General features: G+C 39.1%; 1 protein-coding gene across 2 annotated transcripts in view; it reads left to right on the forward strand.

The window, feature by feature from the left end:
• Positions 1-11,859, forward strand: part of LOC126368435 (pituitary homeobox homolog Ptx1) — a 65,351-nt gene extending 53,492 nt beyond the window's left edge. For both annotated transcript variants that reach the window (XM_050012436.1, XM_050012437.1), the window contains exons 4-5: positions 801-1,045; positions 11,278-11,859. In XM_050012436.1, coding sequence (XP_049868393.1) covers positions 801-1,045; positions 11,278-11,859 — 827 coding nt within the window. The remainder of the gene's footprint in view (positions 1-800; positions 1,046-11,277) is intronic.
• Positions 11,860-12,671: the final 812 nt, after the last annotated feature.

Raw genomic sequence — 12,671 nt, forward strand, 5'->3', positions numbered from 1 at the left:
TCTGAGCTTCTTTCTTACCAACAGTCCTCAAGCTGATACCTCACAAATTACACTATTACTCTTTACAAAACTACGTGGCCCAAAAATGGATATAATTATCAAAGCATAAATAACATATAAATAACATATAGTGACGTCGTCTCATTGAGTACGACGAATTTACAGCGTCGTCGTAAAAGTATTAGGTGCGCACTAATCCGCGGCTTTGCGCGCTGCTACTGGCGGCCATGATTCAATGCTTTTATTTCTTTTTTATTTTATGGCAACTACTTTTTTTTAGTCGACACTAAAGTATTTGTTTTTAGACCGTGATTAGGTTCATATTAGGCATCCTTTTGTTACCCAGGTTAATATTTCTATAGGTTAAGTTAGTAATTTGAAAGAAAACACTTTTGTAAAATAAATAAAATTCACAAAGAAAGTGTGGATGGATTGTGTGAAGTATAAGTGTGTGACAGGTGCGAGTACTGAGATGACGACTGACAGAGACGAATGGAAGAAGGATACATATTACGTCGACCCCACTTAGACTAGGCTAGGCTAGGTAAGGGTAGGAGGATGATGAGTACTTAATTCGAACGAAAGTTCGCTAAAGGTTAAAATTTGTTACAATTCCGAATTCTTTTAAGACATCGCTCTCTCAACTTTTTACACAAGCATTGTTTGTAAATAAATTACTTAGGTATTTGCAACTGCCACTAAATGACCGAAAGATTGCCATTAAAATATATAGTCATAAAAAATATTTATAGTAATAAAAACTACTTCATAAAACTAATACAAATTCTCTTCTCCCACAGATCGGGCGCTAAACTCGGAACCGACGATCAAGACCGAGTCGACCACCCCAGGAGTGGGCCCTGACGAGCCTTCCATGGACGACAAGGGGGACAAGAAGAACAAGCGGCAGCGGAGACAGCGCACGCACTTCACGAGCCAACAACTCCAGGAGTTAGAGGCGACGTTCGCTAGGAACCGGTACCCGGATATGTCTACCCGGGAAGAGATCGCCATGTGGACGAACCTCACTGAAGCGAGGGTTAGGGTGAGTTTCGACAGACGTACATTTTATTATTACACATCTTTCCCTTCAGCCGGGTATGGATAAATAGAAAGATAAATGTATAGAATTGTAAAAGGAACACAAGTAAAAATAACACAAGCCTATTTGAAATTTGTCTGTAGCAACTTGTTTTATAGTATATATTATGACGTTTTCTAGATTAGTAATCAATTCTAAATTGAAAATAATTGCTAAACCTTTTCTGTCTTTACAATAAAAAGAGATTTGATACTGATTCTTGTAAAAGTCGAACCTTTACCATTTGTTCGAATTTGGAACGTATTCCTTTAAAAAAAGACAGAGCAAATCGCCTAGCAGCGCCCGTATGATCTCGTTGCCCGGCAGATTTCAATTGGTTAAAATTTTCCAATAGTCTTTAATAGGTTTTCATTTGTTTTACGCTGGATTTGAAATCTCGATTCTTTCTAAAATTGAAAATTCAAAACTGGAATATGTTACTAAATCACGTTACACCCGAACTCAAATATACCTACTTAGTTTATTTCACTTTGTGGTCAGTTTCAGATACTTAGTAACGTTACAAGTAAGTCTTCTTATCAATTCTCGTTACCAGTTTTAACAGTGTTTGCCAGTTACTTTTATAAAAGAAAAGTTTATCTATATATACCTATTTTGCCGAGAATACGGTAAATATTTCTGATTCTCAGTAAGAACAAACTGTGCTTACGTGGGATAAAAATTGGCTCTTAGCAAAACATTATACACAAGTAGACTTCTCGTCTCCAATCTAATTTTAAAGACGCAAAAAATATATTTGCCGGGTTGGTATGCGATTGTTTTCTCGCATATATCGGTGGGAGTTTATGTGTGACAGGGCAAAAGGTGCATCAGAATATTAACGAGCTAGATGTTTAGGCTAATCGTCGCATCCGCCGCGCCTCGGTATTTTTGTGCCGCGCGCCCGACGGAACACACAATCCCTTAATCCTTACGGATTTGAACCGTCTATTTCGGGCGGCTCATAATCCTGGGCTTAAGTCTGATCGCATCCACACTCACTGTCAATAGTTTTGGAAGGCCCCCGTTAGATTCTGCGGTCGGAACTCAGCTGCACTATTTACGGGAACCAAATTCATAGAATGCTTTTCGGTTTCTTTGGCATGTCGTCTTACCACGTCTTGGTACGAGACTTAATCTCAGCGTGATTTCGTTGAATTCTTTGAGCGTGTTCTATTCTTTATGCTGTTTTTAAAGCTTAAAATACTGACTGTTTTGTAACGTTATTTAGTTGGGTGCAATCAGGGGTAGTGATTGGTGCTCGTGTGATAAATGTCAGAGTGTAGGTATTGTCATTCTTCGCATTGCCAACAAGCTAAGCGCTTTCGCCGGCGGTCGCAATAACGTCGGTAACTAATGGCGTGACAGCGTTGTTGGTACAATGTAGTGGACTAATTATTGTTGGGTAGTTTTCCAAGGTAGATTCTGTTACGAGCTTTGTTCAAGTCTTGTTTTCCCTTTAAGCTGTGGGTGTATTTTACACGAGATTGTCTCATAGATCAAGGGGATTTTCTTGAAAGAAAAGAATTTGAATGAAGTCTTGGTTGCAAAGAATTTCATGAAAATCAAGATCGCTACCGAGTGATCACCAGTTCTCTCTTAAAACTTAAACATAAATTAAACTTGTATTTTTCTTTCATTAACTGAAATCAGAGATATACACTAGGTTTTGTTTCGTTTAAAATAATTGTCTCTTCCTAAAGCAAAATACACTTGACTTAGTGACTTTTAGTCTGCAGAAACACTTCTTTTCTATTTATTGATAATACATAAATGCTTCGTCAAATTGTCAAAAGAAGTATTTCTGCTTATTTTGCTTGAAAGACATCCAAAATCTTACTCTGCTGACTTATGACCTGAAACGAATTCAACACAACAACTTTTAAACAAAATTATCTTCTGAAAGACAATTTGAAGTAGCTCCATCGATGTGACTGCACCGGTATGCTAATGTTATTCTGGGTCCTTGACAAGTGTAAATCGATCCGTTTGCTGCATCGTCTCAAGTGGTAGATATTACCAGAGTAGATATTACCGTCCATCTGCACTCGAATGCGTGTGGGTTCTTACAAACATGAAACGTCAATTTACAGGGTTGTATGGTGTACGCAGTCATTATAAAATTAGCCACAAGTGTGTCTGTCTTACATTGAATTGCAAAGTTGGGATAGAATAAATATTTATATGCATTATGTCATATTATACTTCTCTTATCTCTACCTTACTAATAGATAGCTTAAGAATAAACCTAATAGTTTACTAAATTAGATATAGGACTCTATCTACATACTTTTAAGATTACGATTATGTTATACAAAAGTTTTCTTTTACCTTTACTACTCATCAAATATGCGTCTACTTCAGCTGTTTTGTTGACATAAATCATTACGGTATCTAATTTGGTCAGCCCTGGCTTACGCGCACCGTCGGCGCGCGCGCTATAAATCTCTGCGCGTGCATATCGATACAAGACAGCGCTGTATTTTTGTTGCCCACTCATTAGGGTCATTGCCTGAACACCGCTCAATTAGCACCGTAATATACTGAAACGATGAGTTTAAAAACTGTGAAGGTTGTTTAAAATCTTTGTATAACACTGACACTAACTAAACTGCATACAGCGACGAAATTAAATCAAGAATAAAATATGCAAATGATTAATTGAACTGTACTTAAAGGAACTCGACAAATATACACAAAAATATCAGATATAAAGTCTTAAAGCTGCAATATTTTCACAACCCATTCATTGACGCCAGTTAATAAATAAAGAACGATATGTTAATAATGTTTACGAGTCGTGGCAAGCGTTATCACATGTTGCAGTACAAATACAGGCATGTTTGTGTTATTGTAAGATATTCTGAGACGAATCGTATCATGTATGCACAATATTGACCTGAATAAGCCTTTGGATCGCACATGCAGTTATGTTACTAATTTACTATGTTCAGATGAAATAATAAAGAGATGAAGATTGTTTCAACAATTTTCGTGGCTCTATTCGTAAATGCTGTCCATTTATTTTAATCATTTACTACACCCCGGACATTTCATACAAACAACCTTGTTTTACATAGAAACTATACATTGGCATTATGACGTTTGACACCATACGATTCAAGTCTAAACAATGTTCGTTCGTTGGTGAGGTAAACCTAGCTCAGACGCTGGTGGGGAGCGGGGAGTTGCCGTTTTATACGTAGTTTTATTCCTTATTCTATGCCATTTACAGCGCCTAATAAAAAAGTTAAACAAAAAAAAATGCTCAACAATATTTCGAATTTGGAACATGAAGGGTGCGTTTTTTCTCAGCCATAGTTTTCGCAGAAGATTTGATGCGGGGTTGAGCCGTCAAGGCAATAGTGCGTAAAGCAGCCAGTGACATATTTCATTTGGCGCGAATTGCCTCGTGACGTCGCACATCGATCCTGATACAAATACGTTTTTGAAACGACACATTTGGGCATGACGTCTGTGTTTTGTTTATAATCGATGACGATAGTTTATTTTTTAAAGTAAGATGAAAATCCACAATGTGTCTATGAGTTGAGTAGAAGGGCTTTTGGACAAACTTTCCATCCTTGCGTTTATTCTTATTATTCTTTCTTTGTAAACGAAAATGTTTATAAGCAAAAAAATTCTCTCGGCATACTTCTCTAGGATATATTCATGTCATACCGATACGTTAACGTCTTTCAGAGACTTAACTCTTTACATCATCAGTATTAGTAAAGTTAAAGATTATTTAAATCTTGACATTTACCTACTCCGTGCAAGAAACATGGGCGCCATTTTCGTCTAGCAGAAAGATTAGTGATTTTAACATGGTAGTCGATAAGATTAATTTAGATTGACAGGTTACATCTTAGTTAGATTAAATAATTATATCTTAGCAAAGACTCTTAAGGTCAGTTTGTATAGAGTAATAGAAAGATAAAAACAAGTCAAAAGTTTTATTGACCGTTTTTATGTGTCTAAGGAAAATCTTCTTCTTCTTCTATCGTGTGGGTTGTGAAGTGCATTGCCAACCTCATCAACCCTAGTGTCAGGGTTGTTATTGAGCCGCCAAAGTCCTCTAACATGACTCATGTAACGACTACGTACTTACATCAGTAAGTAGTAACCGGGACCCACGGCTTAACATGCCTTCCGAAGCACGAATCATCTTACTTTTGGAGGACTTCTTACTACGGAGGCCGTGGTGCAGTGGTCCAAAACCTGATGTGAAAACATTTTGTAAGATAAAACTGTTTGGTAAAGTATTACAGTGCAACATTATGACGCTGCTCTTTTCTGCCGCGCGGCGAAAAACTCGTATTGCGCGCCTGGCCTAAATTAATAGGTAAGTAGATATATTAGGGAGATGGAAAAAAAAATTATAATGATAATGAATATTGTATGTGTTTGTTGTAATAGTTTGTTAGGTATATTGTAAGTAAGTTGTAGTCCCACTGTTGTTTTAGATTGTAATGTAGTTTAAGCTTGTTTTTATTTTTATTTCCAATTTCCTACACAATGTAAAGTTGTTATAAGGAATAAAGGAATATGAATATATATATATATATATGAAAGAACTATACGCCACGCAATGGAAAAGATTAGCTTAGTAAACAATACAACATAACATAATTTCAAGACTATATTACCAATTGGACTAAACACAATACATCCATCCATCGCAAGACGAACTGAGTACTAATGCTTCACCTGAGTTTAGTAAAAAAATATTATAAAAACATCAATCCTAAAGAATTTTAGATGGATTTCCGGATAAACCCGCTGGACACATGTAGGGAAACATTTTAGCGCTGCAAAAACTGTTGTATCAGAGTGTCCGTCGACAGCGCGGGCGGCACGTAACATTATTTATTTTACGTGCAAACCTTTGTTTTTAGTTTTTCCAACGTTTTACCGCCTGATGGCTACCGTGTACACAGTTTAGCGAGATTTACCTGCGCCTACATTTGGATTTGCCTTGTTTTCTAGCGATCGTGCTAATTGGGCTGTCGGTAAGTAAACTGAACGTGATTCTAAATAAACTCTTGCTCTACCAGCTACGTTGTGTTCTTAAGATACTTATAAGATAAATATACTTTATTAAGCACGGACACAGGATACTAAAATAAGGATAACAAATACAGAAATACACAAGAGGTAGGCGGCATTATTACACATGTAACAATTTCTTCCAAGTAAGCTTTGGGTACAGGATATTTTTGCACAAATAGTAGCAGGCTTATTGGTTATTTCTTTTAATATTTCTGAATGAAACAATGTCTTCATTAACAGATGAATTGATGAAGGATTGTTAGTTGAAGTAAAATAACAGAGTTAAACGCCTATTCACATTCTTCTATCGTGTGGGTTGTGAGGTGAATTACTAACCCCTTCAACCTTGGTGTCAGGGTTATCATTAAGCCGCCAAAGGCCCCTGACATGACTCATGTAACGATAACGTACTTACATCAGTAAGTAGTAAGTAGTAACCGGGACCAACGGCAACGGCGGATTCACATTTATCTGGATAAATCCCAATTTCTTACAGAAAGCATCCAAGGAATTTTCCAATGAATGCATTATATTTTTAAAGTAAAGTGTTAAATGCAGTGATGTTGTTTACATTTACCTGGTACGAGTTTGGCACGCAGCATGCGTCTCAAATTCATATACCTCGACATTACCTCGCTTGCCAAGAGAAAACGAAAGCAAATTAGTGTATTCACACATCAACTGATTTGTAGCGCTCATAAGATTACTCTGTCTGAGGGTTGTCAAGACGTTATTCACTATTTCCTAGGCCATAACACCTATAATATTAATATCTATCAGTAATCTCTACAGAATTTGTTTCAGTAAACACGTTGAGGAAACTTCAATCGAGAATTTATTCGCCAATGTCGATTTTCCTGCCAAGAACGTAGTGTTATAGAAATTGAGGGCTTACGGTGAGGGGTTAAAGTGCAGAGTCGAGGAGGAAGACTATGAGATTATGGCTTAGTGCTTGCTAGTGATGGGAAGAGACCGTTATTTTTGATATCATTATATCATATCAAGTAGTACTGTTAAATATTTAACAATAGATAATTGGTATATTTCGGTTGAAATTTACCAACCAACAACAACAATACAACAACAATTATCTTGGTGACTGACTATATACAGGGTGTTAGTGACATCGTAATGAAAACTTTGAGGCATGATTCAGGCCATGATTCTGAGTTGATATCAAGCGGAATTTTCCGTCGCAAAATTTATGTTATTTTTTTAGGTTTTTAAATTATTATATATTAATAATTATTATATAGTCAGTCACCAAGACAAATCTGGTATCATATTATGGTTAATGATATTTTACCTTAGAACCTTAAGGGAAAATGTGGCTGAAGAGAATATAAAACGCTGACCTGTGGCTCTGGTCACGGCTATATTTCGTGTGTGAGTTATATTTATCTATTTATGTAGTGTATACATAAATTATGTCTAACACGCAGCCCATCACTAGACGGTGTAGTCCATGTGTTATCCTACTTATATTTTGATAGGCCCAAGTTGTTGTGATCTCTGCGATCCCAGGCCTTAGTGTGGATTTATTTCAATGAATGGAACTCTGGCTTGCTCTGTGCTGTGTAAATCTGACTCTAGATTACATGTTTGAATTATCAGAACTACTACAGTGCCAAGTAATGTGTTTATTGGCTGCATGAGATTTGGGTGAAAACTGCTAGAGAATTTATAGGTATAGGTACATAATCTAAAAAGTTCAAAGACATTTATAATGAATAGAACATATTTACTTCATTTACGCCTAGCGCAAGTAAATAGGTAGATAACTATTTAAATTAACAAGGCTACGATAGATACATTGGCGGATGTTAAAATAAAGTATAGGTAGGTCCTTCAGGAGTTTTTCTTCAATTTGTTATAACGTAAGGTGGGGTAACAATGTTACAAGTTCTCACAAAGATGGTCACCTAATTCTTCTCATCTCTTCTCGTTTTAACAAACCCAATTCAAAAGTTTACGCTCACAATTAATTAAAATACCAGATTCATGTAATTTCGCAATGATAGAAATCTTTAGACATTGTGTCATTTGTTTTACGCTCTTCTTCTTCTGAAAACAAAGTTTATATTTAATAAATGGGAAGTACACCGTGCCTTTACTAGTAGCTTTAAGGATAATTTTAGTTTCCCTAAGCCAGTGCGCCGTAATCCGAGGGCTGCGCTACAGGGTGCATTTAATATTTCACACAAAAACAAGGATGCCGACAAGCACTTTTTCATCACTGAGAATTATATTCATGCACATAAATATGATGTGTCTATAGACATGAAAAGTAACTAAACGAATATGCTGGCAGCTAGGAACTTCTAACTGCAGAGCACAGGGAATCCAAATATCCAAAAATCCAAATAAAAAGGCATATGTTTAGTGGGAGATTGCGCGTTGCCACTGCGAATTGATAAAAAAAAAACTCGATTGGCTCAATTTCGATTTAGTCAATCGTGATTTCGATCCGGAATCGAATTTAGAAATCTCTGATTAAACAACATATGTTGTTAGTAATTCGGTAGAATGACAGGTGTTATATCTTGGTAATATTACACGCAAAATAATCTTTCCATATAATTCGAACTTCAAAAAGATTTCTACGTAATAATACGAAGAATAATAAATTCCGAGATTTTCGTTCCATTTTCAAAATAAGTAGAAAACAATGTCGCATCTACACTACCAACCCTACATCTCGCTACTGTCGATCCCAAGTTTATATTCTCTATCCATTTATGAGCGTGTTTATTTGACTCCGGAATAAATCTCCCTGGACCTTACTGCCTGTTCATACGGACCACTATCGTTTAATTCGACCCCGTTTGATTGATGACCGTAATATACTGTGATTCTAGTTTAATTTAAATTTGAGGCAATTTAGCTGTGGTCCCGTTGACCGTATAATGCCTTTGTTATTCGAGCTATCATTCATCCGAAGTAATACTGTGTGGACAATAAGACCTTTGAATTACTTGCACCTTGGTTATTGGTTGTTTGGCGATACATTCAACGGTTTATAGCTGAAGTTTGTTGGTTAAATTGTCATTTAGTGCCTAATGCATATTGATCGGTTTATATCGTAGGTGTTAGGTGAAACATGCAGAAATGAGGTAAGTATTGCTTTTCGAAATGGTTCCGTAATGTATAGAATTATACATAGAGGTTTGAGATAGTGTACTATCCATAGATAAGTAAAAAAAGTTATTCTTTGATGTCTTTTGACAATATTAACTATCGAATAAATCGTCAAATCGACCTGTAAACATCTCTACATTAAAATAACACATTTAAATAATTGAAGCCTCCAAGCTGTCGTAGCATTGCCGTAGTGCGTAGCAATAGCTACACTTAGCTACGCGGTGTCATCTATACAATTTACACACTCCCTCCAAATTACACTTTCTGCCTTTTCTTTTTTATTCTAGAAACAAATATAGATGTCTTTATATTTAGATCATCAGAATTCAGAATCACGTTTCTATGTATATTTTTTAACTTCGTAAAAGGCCAAAAGAGAATATCGGATAAGTTGAACACTCGAGTATGCCTATTTACAAGTACCTCCGATTTGCTAGCCGAAGTCTAGCGGGGGTCCGTAATACGGCAGTTTATATTCCACTCTCATTTACTCGGTATCTTTTCGACCATACGGAACCACTCATAATAGTAGCGAGAACGGCTCTCTCCTTATATTTGCTGAGCGTTATTGTTAAGATGCCTTTAAGATGTCGCCACTTTTGTTCCGGACGTCTTTGACGGGCTGTTATGCTTTGTAGGTTCATGTTTAGTAAGGCTGTTAAGCATATATCGATATTTTACACCTTTCGGGGTAGATAGGGAGAGGGAAAGGTTAATACTGTTTGATGTATCACTCCTACAATATCTGGTCAACGTGTTTGTAATATTAACAATAAGATTATAAACTTTATTAAAACGCTTGATCTCAATTCACCCCACTAGATCACGGGCAATAAACAAGCGGCGCATTGAATAAATTATGCTCGACAAACATTAGTATCGATTTCGGAAGCATTAAAAAGTGTCCCTCCTTGTTCGTAGGGCACAGGCGGCCACCATCCAGCAATAATATATTTAAAGGATTAGCCCGTTTCGCAATATCGCGACCCTCTCGCCAGCCGCCGGCGCCCCGCCGCGTACAGCCCGCTATTCAAATAATGGAAATTATTTCCACATATGTGCACCTAAATAAATATCATTCAGTTGTCATTATTGAGCAGTTGAGCGCCCCCGCAATGTGGAGTTATTTTCACCCGTTTGTTCGCGGTTTCAATAGGAAAACGGGGTGCGAGCCACTTCTGTTATAGAAATTGTTTAATTCTTTTATTCCGTTCGGGAACATCACAGTTGTTATAAGTAAGAAGAAAAATCTTAAAAAAGGAATCGCGTAAGTAACGTGTGAAAATTAGGATGCATAAACCATTTCACCTGTGTACAAAACATGCTTCACGAATTTGTGAAATTTATGTTTCGAAAAATAAACGATTGTATATGGGGTGGAAACGACCGTTTATGTTCACTTAACCGAGGAAAGAGGGTATTATTTACCGTTTCGGCCGGGTGAACCCGCCACAGTGAGTGAGACAAATACCGCCGGCGGTGGGATATTTATTGCAGTCGCGTGGATTGCGCAATTTATCGCGGAGTGTCGTCACGATCGATCGCGCTGACGGACGGCGATACATCAGCGGAATCAGCGCACGCTTTATCTGCGCTCACGACGACTTATCGGCGCTTGTAGCGGCGACGCCGCCTGGCGCGCCTCCGCGGCCGCGGCGACCGCTCATCTATTGCGGCCGGCCCAGTCTCTACCCGCCCAATACCATCGCTCGTTTATCTTCATTCCGCGGCCGCAATTAGACGGGTCGTTGGCTGGGGGAGCGCCCGTCGCCTCGCTCTACGTGGCTCGAATACGCCACCGCGTCGCGCTGTCAACTTCCTAATGAGTAAAGTTAATAGCTACGCAACGCAGGTCGCGTCCAGATTCTGAATCTCGTTAAAACTTACAGCAGAATTCGCCCCAGAATTCGTGATTTGCTCGTTTACTTTCATTTTGTCGACAGGTCTCTATAATACTCTACCCAAATACATATGTATACTCAATATATGTGTCTTTGTTACAGGTTTGGTTCAAGAACAGAAGAGCGAAATGGCGGAAACGCGAACGCAACGCGATGAACGCAGCGGCAGCTGCGGCCGCGGACTTCAAGAACGGCTTCAGCACCCAGTTCAACGGGCTCATGCAGCCCTTCCCCGATACCGACCTGTATTCGTCGTATCCTTACAACAACTGGGCGGCGAAGGTGCCCAGCCCGCTAGGAACAAAGAGCTTTCCGTGGCCGGTGAACCCGCTCGGGTCGGTGGTGCCGGCGAGCCACCACCAGGGGTCGGTAAACTGTTTTAACACGGCGACGTCGATGGGCGGCGTGGGCGGCGGTGGTATGGCGGGCGTAGCGGGGTCGGCCGGCGTGGGCGGCGGTGTGGCTCCGTGCCCGTACACGGCGCCCCCCAACCCGTACAGCATGTACCGCGCGGAGCCGTGCCCCGCCATGTCGTCGTCGATAGCGCAGCTGCGGCTGAAGGCGAAGCAGCACTCGTCTGGGTTCGGCGGCGGCTACGGCAGCGTGTCGCCGGTGTCGCGTGCGGGGTCGGCGCCGCTGTCGGCGTGCCAGTACGCGGGCGGCGTGGCGGACCGTGTGCTCTGAGAGGACGCGCGCGCGCGCGGGGACGAGCCCGCGCCGCCCGCCGCGCCGCGCGTCTCCTAGTCGCCGCCCGCGCGCTTGCACTCGCACGCCGCGCCCGCGACCATCTACAGGCACCTCTGGGACTGGTTCGATTGATATGTCGTTCTCTGTTGTTTTTAGATATACGAGTACCTACTACTCGTTTTATTGGAAAGAGTCAATGAAAAGCTTAGTTACTTGTACATTTCTTTCTGTAACTTAAGTTGGTACTGGACTGATTTCGAAACTACTTAGTTTAGGATTGAAATTGTTAATTTGTTTCCATTATGAAGCGGTCAGGAGAGTTAAAATATATTATTTGAGAAGATTGTTAGAAGGAATGAGTGTGGATAAACTATTGCGGCCTATGGCGGGGTGTATGAGGTGTATCGCGTGTATCTTCAGGCGTAGTTTTAAGGGTTCTTTACGAAACTTCGGGCAATAAACCTAAACGATTCGATCTAGATGTTGTTGTAAATATGTAGCTATGTACCTACGTATACCAAAGCTATGTGTGCAATTTTTACAAGCTTACAATGTACTTAGATTATAAAGATTTTATTTTTAAGTGTGTAGTTAAAGGACTGTACATATTGGTAAGCTAGATAATTTATTAATTTTGTTTATGTGTCTGTCTGATGAAGTTGAAACCTCTTGTGAATAAAATGAGGTACAATTTTAAGTCTTGTGGAAGAATCAATTGGTCACTTTGATCACGAGCCGATTTGCTAGATCTATTACATCCAAATGATTTTCCAGACTGATCTTTCGGCTGATACAAAGTGATTTTATTT

Source organism: Pectinophora gossypiella, chromosome 7 (assembly GCF_024362695.1).
Source record: "Pectinophora gossypiella chromosome 7, ilPecGoss1.1, whole genome shotgun sequence".
Classification (NCBI taxonomy): domain Eukaryota; kingdom Metazoa; phylum Arthropoda; class Insecta; order Lepidoptera; family Gelechiidae; genus Pectinophora; species Pectinophora gossypiella.